The 13187-nt window shown below is 43.0% G+C and overlaps 1 protein-coding gene across 2 annotated transcripts in view; it reads right to left on the bottom strand.

The window, feature by feature from the left end:
- LOC101996525 (E3 ubiquitin-protein ligase HERC2) overlaps positions 1-13187 on the bottom strand; it is a 160101-nt gene that overhangs the window by 35802 nt on the left and 111112 nt on the right. For both annotated transcript variants that reach the window (XM_005357814.3, XM_026784298.1), the window contains exons 65-69: positions 12841-13066; positions 8761-8932; positions 7014-7200; positions 6492-6632; positions 3996-4187 (exon numbers count right to left, since the gene is read on the bottom strand). In XM_005357814.3, coding sequence (XP_005357871.1) covers positions 3996-4187; positions 6492-6632; positions 7014-7200; positions 8761-8932; positions 12841-13066 — 918 coding nt within the window. The remainder of the gene's footprint in view (positions 1-3995; positions 4188-6491; positions 6633-7013; positions 7201-8760; positions 8933-12840; positions 13067-13187) is intronic.

The following is a 13187-nucleotide window of genomic DNA, read 5'->3' as shown; positions in this document are numbered from 1 at the left end:
AAAATCATAGAAGAAAACTTTCCCAACCTAAAGAAGAATATCCCTTGTTCTGTACAAGAAGCTTACAGAACACCAAATAAACTGGAACAAAAAAAAAAGTCCCCATGCTACATAATTATCAAAATACTAAACATACAGAACAAAGAAAGAATATTAAGAGCTGCAAAGGAAAAAGGCCAAGTAACATATAAAGGCAGACCTATCAGAATTACACCTGACTTCTCAAAGGAAACAACGAAAGCCAGAAGGTCCTGGTCAAGTCTTATGCAGACATTAAGAGACCACGGATGCCAGCCCAGACTACTATACTCAGCAAAGCTTTCAATCACTACTGATGGAGAAAACAAGACATTCCATAGCAGAACCAGATTTAACCAATACCTAGCCACAAATCCAGCACTACAGAAAATACTAGAGGGAAAAACTCCAAAACAAGGAAGTCAGCTACACCCACAAAAACACAGGCAATAGATGATCTCACAGCAGTACACCCCAAAGAAGGAAAAAATATACACAATAACATCACCACCAACAAAAACTAAAATGACAGGAACTAGCAATCACTGGTCATTAATATCCCTTAATATAAATGGAATCAACTCACCTATAAAAGGACACAGGAACAGATTGGATACGAAAACAGAATCTATCCTTTGGCTGCATACAAGAAATACACCTGAACCTCAAAGGTAGACATCACCTCAGAGTAAAGGGTTGAGAAAAAATTTTCCAACAAGCTGGTGTAGCTCTCTTAATATCTAACAAAATAGACTTTGATGTGGAATTCCCTTCTATATGCTGTGAATATCATTGGTTAATAAAGAAACTGCTTTGGGCCTACAGCAGAGCTATAGGGGAACAGAGCTAGGTGGGAAAAACTAAATGGAATGCTGGGAGAAAGGAGGTGGAATCAGAGAGAAGCCATGGAGCCACTGGAGACAGACACCAGAACTTTAACCAGTAAGCCACAGCCTTGTGGCAATACAGAGATTAATAGAAAAGGGTTAAATTAAGATGTAAGAGTTAGCCAAGCAGTGATTTAATTAATACAGTTTCTATGTGATTATTTTGAGACTGAGCAGCTGGGAACTAACTAGCAACATTCTTCAACAAGACTTCAAACTAAAATCAATTAAAAGAGACAAAGAGAGATATTTCATATTTGTCAAAGGAAAAATCCATCAAGAGGAAATCTCAATACTGAACATCTATGCCCCAAATACAAGGGCATCCCCATATGTAAAAGAGACATTACTAAAGCTTAAATCACACATAAAGCCCCACACACTAATAGTGGGACACTTTAACATTCTACTTTCACCACTGGGCAGGTCTGCCAGACAGAAACTTAACAGAGAAATAAGGGAACTAACAGATGGACATAACAGACATTTATTGAACATTCCATACAAACATAAAAGAATATACCATAGAACCTTTTCAAAACTTGATCACATACTCAGTAACAAAGCAAACCTCAACAGATACAAAAAAAATTTGAATAACCCCATTCATCTTATTGGATTAACATGGTTTAAAATTAGAATTCAACAGCAACATTAATTTCAGAAATCCCACAAACACATGGAAATTGAACAGTGTTCAGCTGAATCACCAAAGGGTCAAGGAAGAAATAAAGAAATTAAAGACTTTCTAATTTTAATGAAAATGACCACGCAACATACCCAAACTTAAGGAAAATAATGAAAGCAGTGTTAAGAGGAAAGTTCATGGCACTAAATGCTGCCTACATAAAGAAGCTGGAAAAATTCCACACTAGTGAGTTAACAGAACATTTGAAAACGTTACAACTAAAAGAAACAAACTCATCCAGGAGGACTAGATGGCAGGAAATAATCAAATTGTGAGCAGAAATAAACTATATAGTAACAAAGAAAACAATACATAGAATCAATGAGAGAAAGTTGGTCTTTCAAGAAAATCAACAAAATAGACAAACCTTCATCCAAACTAACCAAAAGGTTGAGAGAATAACCAAATTAACAAAATCAGAAATGAAACAGACTCAGAGGAAATCCAGAAAATCATCATAAAGCCAGCCACATAGAAGAGAAAGTGGGAAGTACACTTGAACGCATTGGCACAGGAGACCACTTCCTAACTATAACCCCAGTAGTACAGACACTGAGAGAAACAATAAGTGGGATCTCCTGAAACTGAGAAGTTTCTGTAAAGCAAAGGACACAGTCAATAAGACAAAGTGGCAGCCTACAGAATGGGAAAAGATCTTGACCAACTCCACATTGGACAGAGGGCTCATCTCCAAAATATACAAAAAAACTCAAGAAACTTGACATCAAAAGAATATATTTTAAAAAAAATGGGGTACAGACCTAAACCGAGAACTCTCAACCGATGAACCTAAAATGGCTAAGATTCCATTCTATACCTGTAAGAATGGCCGAGATCAAAACAAAACAAAAAACTGATGACAACTTATGCTGGAGAGGATGTGGGGTAAAGGGAACACTCCTGCATTGCTGGTGGGAGTACAAACTTGTACAACCCCTTTGGAAATCAGTATGGCAATTTCTCGGATAATTAGGAAACACTCTATCTCAAGACCCAGCAATACCACTTTTGGGTATATACAAAAATGATGCTCAATCATATCACAAGGACATGTGTTCAACTATGTTCATAGCATTGTTTGTCATAGCCAGAATCTGAAATCAACCTAGATGCTCCTCAACCTAAGAAAGGATAATGAAAATGAAAATGTAGTACATGGAGTACTACACAGTGGTTAAGAAAAATAATGACATCTTCAAATTTGCAGACAAATGGATGGATCCGGAAAAATACATATTGAGTGAGGTAACCTAGACCCAGAAGACAAATAGAATATGTATTCACTCATAAATGGCTTTTTGACATAAAGCAAAGAAAAACCAGCTTACAGGCTACAACCCCAGGAAAACTAGACAACAAAGAGAACCCTAAGAGAGATATACATGGGTCTGCATAGGAAGGTGAAAAAGACAAGGTCTCCTGACCAAATTGGGAGCATTGGGGTCATGGGGGAGGGTAAAAGGGGGAAGGGGAGGGAGGGAGGGAAGGACAGGGGGGAGTGGAAAAAATGCGTAGCTCAATAAAAGCAATTTAAAAAAGTGAGAATTCCTGCAGGGCAAACAATATCAGACTAATATCTAAAGAAAAACTAGTGGCAAACTGTAAAGCATACAGAAAGACTTACTTAGTAAGAATAAGGTACACAGTGCTACCAGCATCACTCAGGTTCTTGCCACTATGCCTGATGCCCTGAGTTCAATCCCTGGAACATATAATGGTGGAAGGAGAAAGAAACCAATCCCTAAACGTGTCCACACACACACAACTAACACAAGCTAAAAAATGAAATAAAAATAAAATAATGTGGATTTTGTTGTTCTTGTTGTTTTTGAGACAGGGTTTCTCTGTGTAGCCCTGTCTGTCCTGGAACTAGCTCCTTAGACCAGGCTAGCCTCGAACTCACAGAGATCCACCTGCCTCTGCCTCCTGAGTGCTAGGATTAAAGGTATGTGCTACCACCACCCAGCAATAACAATTTTGCTTTTAAAAAAACAAGAGTTAGAGAGATGGCTCAGTGGTTAGGAGTAATTGCTGCTCTTCAAGCATCCTAGGTTTGGTTCCTCCCACCTACACAGTGACTTACAACCATCTGTAAATCCAATTCAAGGGGATCCTATCCCCTCTTCTGGCCTCCCCAGGTACCATGTGTGAATGCGGTATGCACAAATTCTCATACACAATTTAAATGAATAAACAAATAAATGAAGGAATGAACAAACAAACGAACAGGTAAATAAATTAATACATGTTTAAAAACAGATATACACACTAGTTCTAGGCTGGATAGAAGACGTCACTGGGAGTCAGTGTCACATGTTGTCATAAAGGACTGTTCCTCACCCTCGGTGACACCACACGTGAAGATACTGGGTGCTGCAGAGAACACTGGCCCCAGGACTCACCTGTGGGTAGGCGGTGCCCATGCCCGACAGCACAGCGGAGAGCACGTCCCTACCCCTGTCTCCAGCCCTGCTGCAGACTGACAGCTTGAGCAGGTCCACGACCACCCGGGTGTCATCAGCAATCAGCAGACTGGTGAACTCATCCAAAGACTGGGGCTCTGGACCTGATGTTTTACTTTGGCTTTCAACATCCTAAAACAATTGAAAATGAACAGTTAAAGAGAGAAAGAAATATGGAGAGATGAAACTGACCAGCTGAGTCAGGACATGTCAGCAATGGGGAAGGGACATCAAAAACCAGATCAAGACATGATGACCCCAAAGTCTCCACTGAAAAGCAAGGAACTATTTTACAGAGCTACAAGAGCATCCATCAAAGAATAATACCTTCACTATAAAATGCAGTTTGCTGCTGTGACCACCTAGGCAGCACAGGTAGGTGACACAGCATGAGACTGGAAGGAGGCCACGGCACGTATAACCTACTACTACTTAACAGATTTTATAACTTTCCTCTAGATCTCCTCAAGTCTCCCACAGAACCTTATTTAAAATTAATCCTGTGTGTATAACACATCATTCATACTATCAACTCCCCTTGGGTTCCTCAGAAAAGACATTTTTTAAGCATTTTCAGATAACATTTTTAAATGTGTTTACTATTTTTCTACAGGATGTGGAAGAAGCCCTGGGTGAATGTGTGCTGCTGTCATGGGTGCAGTCATTTCAAGGCCCTTAGCCTCACACACACTGGAAAATGAGAAAATACCATGAGTGGGGGTGGGGAGAGAGATCAGACTCAGATAGCAATGGCAAAGCCTTCCTTTCTGGCCCAAGCATGGATGCTGTAGTATATGCAGAAAATGTTCACCATGGCTGTGGTTTGAAAGAAAATGGGCCCTCAAAAGGAATGTCACAAATAGGAGGTATGGCCGGCCTTGTTGGAGTAGATGTGACCTTGGTGGAGGAAGTGTGTCACTGTGGAGGCAGGCTTTGAGGTCTCAATGTTCAAACCACTCTCAATGAGACAGATGCTTCCTGCTGCTTGTCAATCAAGGACTCTCAACTTCAGCACCAAGTCTGCACACTGCCAGATCCCCTAAGATGACGATGGACTGACCTCTGACACTGTAAACCACCCCACACTCCCATGTCCCCCACGATGACAACAGACTGACCTTCTGACACTATAAACCACCCCACACTGCCACATACCCCACGATGACAATGGACTGATCCTCTGACACTGTGAACCACCCATTGAATGTTTCCTGTATAAGTTGCCGTGGTCATGGTGTCTCTTCACAGCGACAGGAACCCTAACTAGGATAACAGCTTTTTCCTCCCAAGATGTTTTAAGGCCACAGACTGTCCCTCTATTGATGGAAGAAGGTCATTGGTTAATTAAATAAAGAAGCTGCTTGCCCTGATAGGTTAAAACATAGGTGGGAGGAGTAAACGGAACAGAATGCTGGGCGGAAGAGGAAGTGAGGTCAGACTCCACAGCTCTCCTCTCGGGGGGGCAGACGCCTCAGAGAGACATGATGCTCCACTCTTGCGGGCAGAGGAGAGAGCTCTGCTCTCTGAGGCACACGCGATGAAGCTCTGACCCAGGATGGACGTAGGCTAGAATCTTCCCGGTAAGCGCACCTTGGGGTGCGACACACATGATTGGAAATGGGTTAGTCCAGGTGCGAGAGTTAGCCAAGAAAAGGGCTAGAGCTAAAGAGCCAAGCAGTGTTTAAATGAATACAGTTTGTGTGTTGTTATTTTGGGGCATAAGCTAGCCAGGCGGCCGGGGTGCCTGGGACGCAGCCCCGCTGCCCCTATTACTACACTCTATGAGATACATGCTATACTTCAAGGTTTATCAGTCACAGAGCTCTCCCATAAACTTCAGAAAGAGTGGCACTAGTATATGTTACTTGGAAAAAACTACAGTTTATAGATGTATCTTTTAGTTAAATGCCTTAGTTTGGGTTTTTATTGCTGTGAAGAGACACCATGACCACAGTAATTCTTAAAGCATACATTTAATCGAGGTGGCTTGCTCACAGTTTCAGAGGGTCCGTCCATTATTGTCTGTAGATGTGCTGGAGCTGAGTGCTCTATCTTGCAGGCAACAGGAAGGTACCTAACAGCTGCACTGAGGGAAGCTTGAGCAAAAGAGACCTCAAAGCCCACCCCCACAGTGACACACTTCCTCCAGAAAGGCCACACCTCCTAATAGTGCCACTTGCTTTGGAGCCATTTTCTTTGAAGTCTGTCAGTATTTCACAGGGAAGCAAGGGTAAGGACAGGTGGCCAAGGAGAAGAGTGAGAATGGGAAGGGGTATCTCATAGAGGAACAATCTGTGGCCTTAAAACATCCTGGGAGGAAAAAACTGTGACTGATAAACCTTGAAGTACAGCATGTTCTAGCTTTAAATATGACTCTTGAACTTTTGAGTACAATTAAGGCAATTTTATATTTCAAATCAAAGAAGATCTCCTGACCTCTTTGGTTTTGGTCATGGTTTCTGCGATAATGCTGGCAGCTCCTGGGTCATCTGTCACTGGGATAAATGGTCGAGATGAGGCTGAGGGAGCAGATGGGGTCACAGCAGAGGGGGTCACAGCATCCTCTGAGGAAACAATCTAATTGGAGAGGAACAGGGAAAACATTTGTCACTTTCTGGGATGACCCAGCACTTATACCACATTCCTAGCTAGCACCCTAGTAAGCCAAAGTAGCCCTAGAAACATCAGGCACACAAACCACTCTGCCCCAGCTCACGCATCTCTAAGGAGTCTTTTCCCAAACAAGCTAACAGTTTTCAACTTTCTGATTCCTAACATTTCAGAATTCTATTTAGTGACTTTTTAACAGCATACATCTATTTTCATTTTAACACTAAGAAATTCTTTAAATAGAATAATTTTACCAAGTCAAACTCAAACCAAATTGCAGACACAGTGACAGAATGAGTAGAGTTCCTTCCCTTTCAAATTCAACACAGCCTAAAGCTGCCCCTTTACCTCTCTCTTTTCTTGCCATAGATTTGGACTCAGTCTGTCCTCAAGATCAGCAGCCAGCATGCCTTCCTCTATGTTCATGGGGCTGGCCATTGCCGATGCATCAGAAGCAGGTGCGGAGGAGGAGAAGGAGGGGCACTCCACTGGGGCAAGCATGCCGGCTGGCATCAGGGCTCCAACCACCGCATCTCTGTCAGGACAGAAGGCCAGGACTGTGGTAAGCCACCCTGTCATCTGGGCACCACAAGAAGCAGCAGGAAGGGTCAAGTGCTCACTAACACTATGTCCTCATTTTTATAGACTATGAATAAATGAGTTTTAAAAAACTACTGTGCATTTTTAGCCAACAGCTCTAAGCTAAAATGTATATCCCAATCTTATTTATAGGTATAAGACACATAGTAACATTTCAGTCCACAGCTGTGATTTTATATGACTATATCAACTAGAAAGGTCCCAGTGAATTTAATTTACATGTATATGAGAAAGTTCTTATAACATTAATATAATGCATTTTTCAGAGTGTAACCTCATTGTTACATTAAACAACACATGGCTGTGTTTTAGCAGACACAAGTAACAACAAGGGATGCTCAACCTGTGGGTCATGATCCCTTTTGGGGTCTGAACAATCCTTTCACAAGGATTACATATCAGATATCCTCCATCTCTGTTCTTTATGTTATAATTCATGACAGCAGAAAAATTACAGTTATGAAGTAGCAAGGAAATAATTTTCTGGTTGGGGTCACCACAAAATGAAGAACTTTATCAAAGGGTCGCTGCATTAGGAAGCTGAGAACCACTGGTAAAACCAGAGCAGAGTAAGCCTCTAGTTCAGTCTAGGAAAACCTGCTGAGCTGCTGTTGAAGCTTAGGAATAGACGGCTGGAGTTATGAAAACCTGATACAGTAAGAGCAGATTAACTGCCCTGATAACTGCTGTGGGCTTTGCTCCTAGGTCTGTAAGCATGACTCTCGGACCCCAGCCAGGACACATACCCTGTGGTCGAGCACTGCTGGGAGCTGGTGGGACAGGGTCTAGGGGAGTCCTGGGGTCAGGAGAGCATGTCACTGAGGGGACTGGAACATGGCTTCCTTCTTTCTCAACTTTTGACCATGAGGTGGGCAGGTTTTGCTCTGCCTCTGGCTCCCACTATGACATACTTACCAGGGGCCCAAACCTGGGGCTAGCCACTATGGACCAAATAAAATCTCCCTCTTTGCTGGGAAGCTGACTGCAACAGGCTCTAACAAGAGCAGCAAAGGAGTATGTTAAGACAGTGAGAACCACCTTAGCACGTGGATGAAAAGAGCAATCTTTTTTTTTTTTTTTTAGACAGGGTTTCTCTGTAGCCCTAGAAATCACTCTGTAGACCAGGCTGGCCTCCCGAATGCTGAGATTAAAGGCGTATACCACACCGCCCAGCAAAAATAATCCTTTTAAACAAGACCTTAAGTTAGCATCAATTCATTCTTCCTCTTACCTAATACTGATATGGAATTATCAACAAAAATGAAAACATCTTTAAGCCTGATGTTCTGATTCATGTTTCAATAATCAGCTGGGTTTTGTCTGTAAGGCACCAAGAACCCATCAATCATCAGCATGGATGTGTGACTCGTAACTGTACAACTAGTAGTGCTGACGACTAATAACACAACATTTTCATAAACATCTGCTCAATTGCAATACTACAAACTATAAAGTTCACAGCGAGGCAGGACTTACAAACCAACACACAGCCTACCTGGCATACATAATCTGCAGTGCGGTAAGAATGTGTGATAAGGCCTGCTGCTTGGCCAGGTTTCCTTCCAGCGACAGGAGGATCTTGGCAAGAGAAGGGCGATTGGGCTTACAGTTATTTGCACCATTTATCTTATTGCTGGCAGAAGAAGAATCAGCATCTGAAGGCACACCTAAAAAGGGGAAACAAAAACCAAAGCTGTTTTTAAGATCACAGATTACTCGTTCTCTATGTGATTTGACCACTTAGGCTATCTTGAAAACAAACCACAGCCCACATTTTGCTTTTTGTGCAGCAGCACCTGCAGACATCAGCCAGACTGGCAGACCCTATGATTCACAATCCTCCTTCCTAGGCAGTCAAAGTCTCAGCATGGATAGGGAGGGGCAACCATTACCAAATGATGGCTGCTGGAAAAGAAGTCAGTTTTCTTCAGAGAAGACTGCCCTGAGAGGGGACCCATGCTCCACAGAGCAAGCACATACAGACAACACTAAATTGACTCACTAAGTATTGGGGGAGGGGGAGTGATGAGGGGACAGAAGAGAAACTGGAGGGTTCAGAATGGGGTCCTGGATTTAATCTAAACATTATAGACAAGCATGATTTTTTTTTTATTTTGTTGGTTTGGTTGTTTGTTTGTTTGTTTTTAGACAGGGTCTCAGCATGTAGCTCTGGCTGTCCTAAAACTCACTACACAAAGTTCACATTAAGGCAGGATTTACAAACCAACACACAAGAAACTGACCTCTAACTCACAGAGATTTGCCTGCCTCTCCCTCTCGAGTGCTCTGTAATAAAACACTACAACGAAAAACAAGTTGGGGAGGAAAGGGTTCATTTTGCTTACACTTCCACATCACAGACCATCGCTGAAGAAAGTCAGGGTAGGAATTCAAGGCAGGAACGAGACAGCAGGAACTGATGCAGAGCCCATGATGGAACACTGCTCGATGGCTTGTTCTTCGTGGCTTTTTCGGACTCTTTCTTATACACTCTAGGACCACCTGCCCAGGGCTGACACCACCCACAGTGAGCTGCACCCCCTTACATCAATCATTAATCAGGGGAATATTCTACACTCTTGTCTACATGTGATCTGAAGGATGTAATTTTCTCAAGAGTCCTCTTCACAAATAACACTACCTTGTGTCAAACTGATAAAACTGACCAACACAGTCATAAAATGCTGTGTTTTACTATAGTACATAAAAGCTGTAGTAAAAGTTTCTTAAAATTTCTTATGAAAGAGAATGAAAAGAACTATTCTTGTAAAATAATGTAACTACATTATACCCAGAACACTTGTACACACATACCCAAGGTAAAATGCACTGGTGTATGGTACGTAGCCAAAAATTACAGGGCAGGCAGAATGCAATATAACACAATACATAAATCACAAGAAGAAGTATAAATCAGCCAATGAAATCAACTGGAAGTTGACAGAGATATTATAACTAGTAAAGAAAACACTTATCTAGTCCAAAAAGCAGGCAGAAACATGACAATATGAGAACAGCCAACATCTGGGGAAGGAAACCTCTGGGTAAGGCGGTGACGAGAAACTATCTGTATGACTAGGTCAAGGAGAAGTTAGGACAGGAACAGAGAGGGAGCGAGGGAGGGAGAAGGAGAGAGAACATGGCCAAGCTTTGGAAAGTCACAAAAGCAGTGTGACAGGACACCAAAAGTGCAGAAAAAAACAACAAGTGATGCCAAAGGAAGCAGACAAGGCCAAAGACTCCAGCCACAGAGCTCCTGACCGAGGGGGAGGTAAGCCAGGCAGCCCTGGACATAGTGAGCTGACATCCTGATCACAGGACAGGCCCACGCCCACATAAAAACTGGACAGATTCTTCTTGCAGGCGTCAGCAGTGGACAGGAATCCCATGTTGTCACTCCATACAACTTGGGAGGTTGTTAGCTAGGTGCCATTTTGAGAGGGAATCTTCTGCTTAACACAGAACTACTTTGGGAGTCTGAAAACAGAGAAGACCTAGTTAGGAAGCCCGACATTCCACAGTCCAGGATGAGAGACAGCCCTCTCAGGATGAGAAGCATTAAATATGCATTTTGTGCAGCAGACGGGGCACTGCAGGAAGCCATGTTCTCTTTCATGTGGACCTTAGCCTTCAATCTGTAGACGAATGTGTTTAAGTTTGAGTACCCACAGAAGAAAGGAATGTCCAAAGGGGCGATGTGGAGGGCAGATGTCAAGGGAAGGACAGAATGTAGGTGGTAAGAAGGGTGAACAAGCAGGGTTAAATGCGATGGGGTAGGGTAGAGGTAGAAACACAGGCAGAGCTAAGTAGCACTAGAGATCTTTGACAAACTCACAAGGAAACCTATTCTGTAGCAGCTTCCTAAAATACAGACATATACATAAACATCTAAAGGGATTTAAGTGGAGTTGCCTTGAACTGGGAGATAATGCTTTTCCCAGACATCATACGCTACCAAATATAAGTTCCAGTGTCAAATACAAGTTACCTCTTTTTGAGTTACTAAGACAATTGTTTGCTTTCTTTTTCTGAGTGTTTTTAGAAACTGAACCCTCAGTAGCAGGCTGCTCAATAAGAAGACTCCCCAGGGCTGGGGAGATGGCTCAGCAGGTGAAGACACTTGCTGTCAAGCCTGACGTTCCCATAAGTTGGCCTCTGCCCTCCACAGGTTTAAAAACAAGAGTCAACAAAAAGAAGAGAAAGAACTGAAGTGGGGAGAGGCTACCGGCTCTCAAAATTCACTCTCATGGCTTCCCTCCTCCAGGAAGGCTGCGGCTCCTCATGACCTCCCTTAACAGTGCAACCCACTGGGGAAAAGTACTCAAATGCCATGCCTGTGAGGCACTTCCCAATCAAGCCACCACAGTAAGTAAGCACACCCAAAGGTACTTCATGTGAGTCAGCCCACAGTAAGAGGCCGTCACATGCCCATCACAAGGGCAAAACCAGAGCTCAGGGAACACTGGGAAATAAAGACGGTAATGTCAGAGACCAGGGCATGTGCTACATGATATTATCAGCATGAATCTAAAGTATGGTCACCTACACAGCACCAACATGACAACACCACCAGCTGGCACCCCAATGTGAATGGGAGAAATCTCACAAGGCTCCACAGATCAATGAAGTAACCTATCAACTAATGGCTGCTAGGCAAGGCGGGAGCAAAATATGATTCAGTCTTCTCCAGGTTGAGGAGGGGGAGTGAAGTGATGTAAACACAGTAGCCATGTAAATAAGTTAATAAACAGTCCTTTGGGGACAGGACATGACAGTGCTCTCATGAGCTTAGTAGCTGTGTGTGGCTGCCTGCAGAAGACCTGTCCAGGATCAATACTGGGTCAATATTCTGCCATAGAGTGGAAAAGGGTTCAAGAGCCCCCATTCCTAAGGGAGAATCTATCGACAACTGGAGAAGGAGTCAATGTTCCTCTTATAGCCCCACACCCAGAAGTTACGTATACATAGCACACACTGGAGTCCGTGGATTATTAAACTTTTAAAAAAGAAGGTAAGAATGGGAGGAGACAGGGAAAGGGCAAATCTAGGGGGAGTTAAGGGGACGAACTGAGGGTGAAGATGAACAGAGAACACAGTAGGAAATGAGGATAGGGGAAAATCGGATTATTCATCTATTGCTAACAAGAATACAAAAGAGTCCAGCTATTATAAAAACAATCTGACAGCTTCTCATGGCATGCGCTTGGAAAGACATTCTTGGGCATTATACTGAAGAATCAAAACTTGCTTCCACTCACAAAAAAAAAAAAAACCACCTTGATATGATAAACAAATTAATTTGTAACAACCAAAAATCACAAAGAACTTAAATGTCCTTCAGTGACTGAATAAAGCACGAAGCAGTATTCAGGAACAAAAAGGCGTCCACTCTTGACACAAACAGCCATCTAAGTAGACAAAGCAACACACAGGAAGATCATCTGCACAAGTAAGACCGGACAGTAGCTGCGCATTCAAGAGATGCAAGGGCCAGCCTGCAGGCCAGCAGAGCACAGCCTTTGTCAGCAGGACCACACACACCTAGGCGGCCATGGAGTCTACAGGAGGACGTTACCTAAGTAGGAAGCACCCAGCGGGTCTCTTGCCGTCTGGAAGAGGACAGGTTCGTGGACAGAGGGTGTGGCTACGTCCACTGTGGTCCAGGCTACACTATGTGAGGACCCACAAGCCACTCGAGTGATCTTCTGGCCCTCCAGGCCTTGCACCAGGGTGGGCTTTCTGTTAACTGTGGTCGTGCCATTGCCCTGTTGGCCATGGTCATTGTCCCCCCAAGCATACACCTGTTAAAGGGGAAAAAATTACATTTTTCAACTTTACATTATTTCCAAAAACACTTGAAAATGCACAAAACATGTCATGGTCCTTGAAAGAAAAATACCATGCTCATTTTTCTTTTTTTTT

The sequence above is a fragment of the Microtus ochrogaster genome, chromosome 22 (assembly GCF_000317375.1).
Source record: "Microtus ochrogaster isolate Prairie Vole_2 chromosome 22, MicOch1.0, whole genome shotgun sequence".
Lineage (NCBI taxonomy): Eukaryota > Metazoa > Chordata > Mammalia > Rodentia > Cricetidae > Microtus > Microtus ochrogaster.
Note: the sequence above shows the minus strand (reverse complement) of the source record. Positions and strands in the feature narration are given on the sequence as shown.